General features: G+C 42.6%; 1 protein-coding gene across 1 annotated transcript; it reads right to left on the bottom strand.

Annotated features, from left to right (window-relative positions):
• Positions 1-985: 985 nt before the first annotated feature.
• On the bottom strand, positions 986-1,481 carry LOC742456 (cytochrome c-like). Its single transcript, XM_009441055.5, has one exon. The coding sequence runs from the start codon at positions 1,438-1,440 to the stop codon at positions 1,123-1,125; it is 318 nt and encodes a 105-aa protein (XP_009439330.1). The 5' UTR covers positions 1,441-1,481; the 3' UTR covers positions 986-1,122.
• Positions 1,482-3,005: the final 1,524 nt, after the last annotated feature.

The raw sequence follows: 3,005 nt of genomic DNA, 5'->3' as shown, positions 1-3,005 counted from the left end.
ACAGACAAAAAAAGAAAGGCCGGGCATGGTGGCTCACACCTGTAATCCCAGCACTTTGGGAGGCCGAGGCGGGTGGATCACTTGAGGTCAGGAGTTTGAGACCAGCCTGGCCAACATGGTGAAACCCCGTCTCTACTAAAAATACAAAAATTAGCCGGGCGTGGTGGTGGGTGCCTGTAATCCCAGCTACTCGGGAGGCTGAGACAGGAGAATCACTTGAACCTGGGAGGTGGAGGTTGCAGTGAGCCGAGATCATGCCACGCCACTGCACTCCAGCCTGGGTGACAGAGTGAGACTCCGTCTCAAAAAAAAAAAAAAAAAAAAGCAAGCAAGCAAGCCCTAGTAACCCTAAAAGTATAAAACAGATTGAAGCAGCGGTTTAAAAATCTTCCCACAAATAAAACAGCCGGCCCGCATGGTTTTACAGACAAGTTCTAGCAACTCTACAGACTCTGCCAGAGAATTGAAAAGGAAGGACCATTACCCAACAAAACCTTAATATTAACTAGGCAAAGACAGAACAAGATAGGAAGATTGTAGGTCCATTTTGGTCTGGAATACAGAGAAAAAAGTCCTAAACAAAAATTTTTCTTTTTTTTTTTTAATGCAGGGAATTATAATTAGATTGGCATAGTTAAGGCCAAAACTATAGACATGGCTACCTTATTTATCTTCAACCCTTGCCTTTAAGAGACAAATGAACACAAAACACAGGTGAATCTTGCTTGGTTCTAAGACAGTGAAGGAATTTCCCCAGTATTTAAATATATTCACATAACCAGTTATATAAATCTAAATATAAAACCAATCTCCAGTAAGTTTTAAGACGGCACTCACCATCTTTGTGAAAAGTTGAACATTACTAACGAAGTCTAATCATATCTTTAGAAGGGGTAAACAGTGATAGCATTTACTGAATTGGAGTTACTATTAAAATTCAAGAACTGAACGTATTCATTTAACCACAAACCAGACTTAGTTTTAAATCAGGACTGCTCAAAAAAATATTCTGTCAGTCATTCATGATCTGAATTCTGGTGTATGAGATCTATTAAAGGATGGTACGCATACAAAAGTCATGAGACATTTCTGTTTTGTAATAAACAAGGCAGTGGCCAATTATTACTCATTAGTAGCTTTTTTGAGAAAAGCTATCAAGTCTGCCCTTTCTTCCTTCTTCTTAATGCCGACAAAGATCATTTTTGTTTCAGGGATGTGCTTTTTGGGATTCTCCAAATACTCCATCAGTGTATCCTCTCCCCAGGTGATGCCTTTGTTCTTATTGGCAACCGTGTAAGAGTATCCAGCGGCCTGACCTGTCTTCCGCCCGAAGAGACCATGGAGATTTGGCCCAGTCTTGTGCTTGCCTCCCTTTTCAACGGTGTGGCACTGGGAACACTTCATAATAAAAATCTTCTTGCCTTTCTCAACATCACCCATATTTAATTCTCCTTTTAGTCGCTGGCACAGCGAAGATTCCCGCTCCGAAGCTGGACGTCCCCACTCTCACAAAAATTTTTCTAAACCAAATCCAAATGTGTATAAAGGAAAATAGCCAATAATGACCAAGTTCAGCGAATGTCAGTAAAGCAAGGTGATTTAATATTAGAATGTCCATAAATGTCTTTTTTTTTTTTTTAACAGAGTCTTGCTCTGTCGCCCAGGCTGGAGTGCAGTGGCGCGATCTCGGCTCACTGCAAGCTCCGCCTCCCGGGTTCACGCCATTCTCCTGCCTCAGCCTCCCGAGTAGCTGGGACTACAGGCGCCTGCCACCACGCCCGGCTAATTTTTTGTATTTTTTTAATAGAGACGGGGGTTTCACCGTGTTAGCCAGGATGGTCTCGATCTCCTGACCTCGTGATCCACCCACCTCTGCCTCCCAAAGTGCTGGGATGACAGGCGTGAGCCACCGCGCCCGGCCCATAAGTGTCTTTTAACCCAGGAGCAGGATAAAGGAGAAAGACGCTGGTCATCTCGTCAAGTGCAGAAAAAGCATTTGCTAAAATTCAACACTTATTCATAACAAAAACTCTTAATAAGCTGGGAATAAAAGGGAACTTCCTAGACTTGATAAAATACACACATAATTGTATTAATAGAGAAATGTTAGAAATATTTTCTTTCCTTTTTTTATATATATTTTTTATTTTGAGATGGAGTCTCTGTCGCCCAGGCTGGAGTGCAGTGGCACGATCTCGGCTCACTGCAACCTCTGCCTCCCAGGTTCAAGCAATTCTCCTGCCTCAGCCTCCCAAGTAGCTGGGATTACAGCCACCTGCCACCATGCCCGGCTAATTTTTGTATTTTTAGTAGAGACGGGGTTTTACCACGTTGGCTAGGCTGGTCTCAAACTCCTGACCTCAGGTGATCCGCCCACCTCGGCCTCCCAAAGTGCTGGGATTACAGGTGAGAGCCACCGCGCCTGGCCTAGAAGCATTTTCTTAACAATCAGTAACAAAGCATGCCTGTCCACTTGTACCACCTCTTCTGGGCTTTGTTCTGGAGGCTCTAGCCGGGGTAGTATAGCAAGAAAAGAAATGCAAGGCATAAAGATTAGAACGGTGGAAATACATCTGTCAATATTTCACATGAAGTGATCTTCTGAAACAAACAAACAAACAAAAAATTCCGAAGAGGGTATAAAGACAAATTGTTAGAAAGAAAAGAGACTTTAGCAAACTGACTGGACATAATGATGAATATACACAAGCCAAGTGTATGTCTATGCACCACCCATAGTATTTAGAAAATGCGCTCTGTAAAAAGACGTCATTTATAATAGCAACAAAAAATTTAAAATACTCAGAAATAAGTAAAATAAAAGATGTGGGTGGGGCATGGTGGCTCATGGCTGTAATCCCAGTATTTTGGGAGGCTGATGCAGGAGGATCACTTGAGCCCAGGAGTTTGAGGCTGCAGTGAGCTAGGATCATGCCACTGCACTCCAGCCTGGACAACAGAGCGAGAGCCTATCTCTAAAATAATAATAATCATAAAAAGAAAAA

This window comes from Pan troglodytes, chromosome X (genome assembly GCF_028858775.2).
Source record: "Pan troglodytes isolate AG18354 chromosome X, NHGRI_mPanTro3-v2.0_pri, whole genome shotgun sequence".
NCBI classification, from domain to species: domain Eukaryota; kingdom Metazoa; phylum Chordata; class Mammalia; order Primates; family Hominidae; genus Pan; species Pan troglodytes.
This window is presented reverse-complemented; position numbering and strand designations above follow the sequence as displayed.

What these genes read in the sequence shown, in the direction of transcription:
- LOC742456 (XM_009441055.5), bottom strand. Translation starts at nt 1,440, where the DNA reads ATGGGTGATGTTGAGAAAGGCAAGAAGATTTTTATTATGAAGTGTTCC.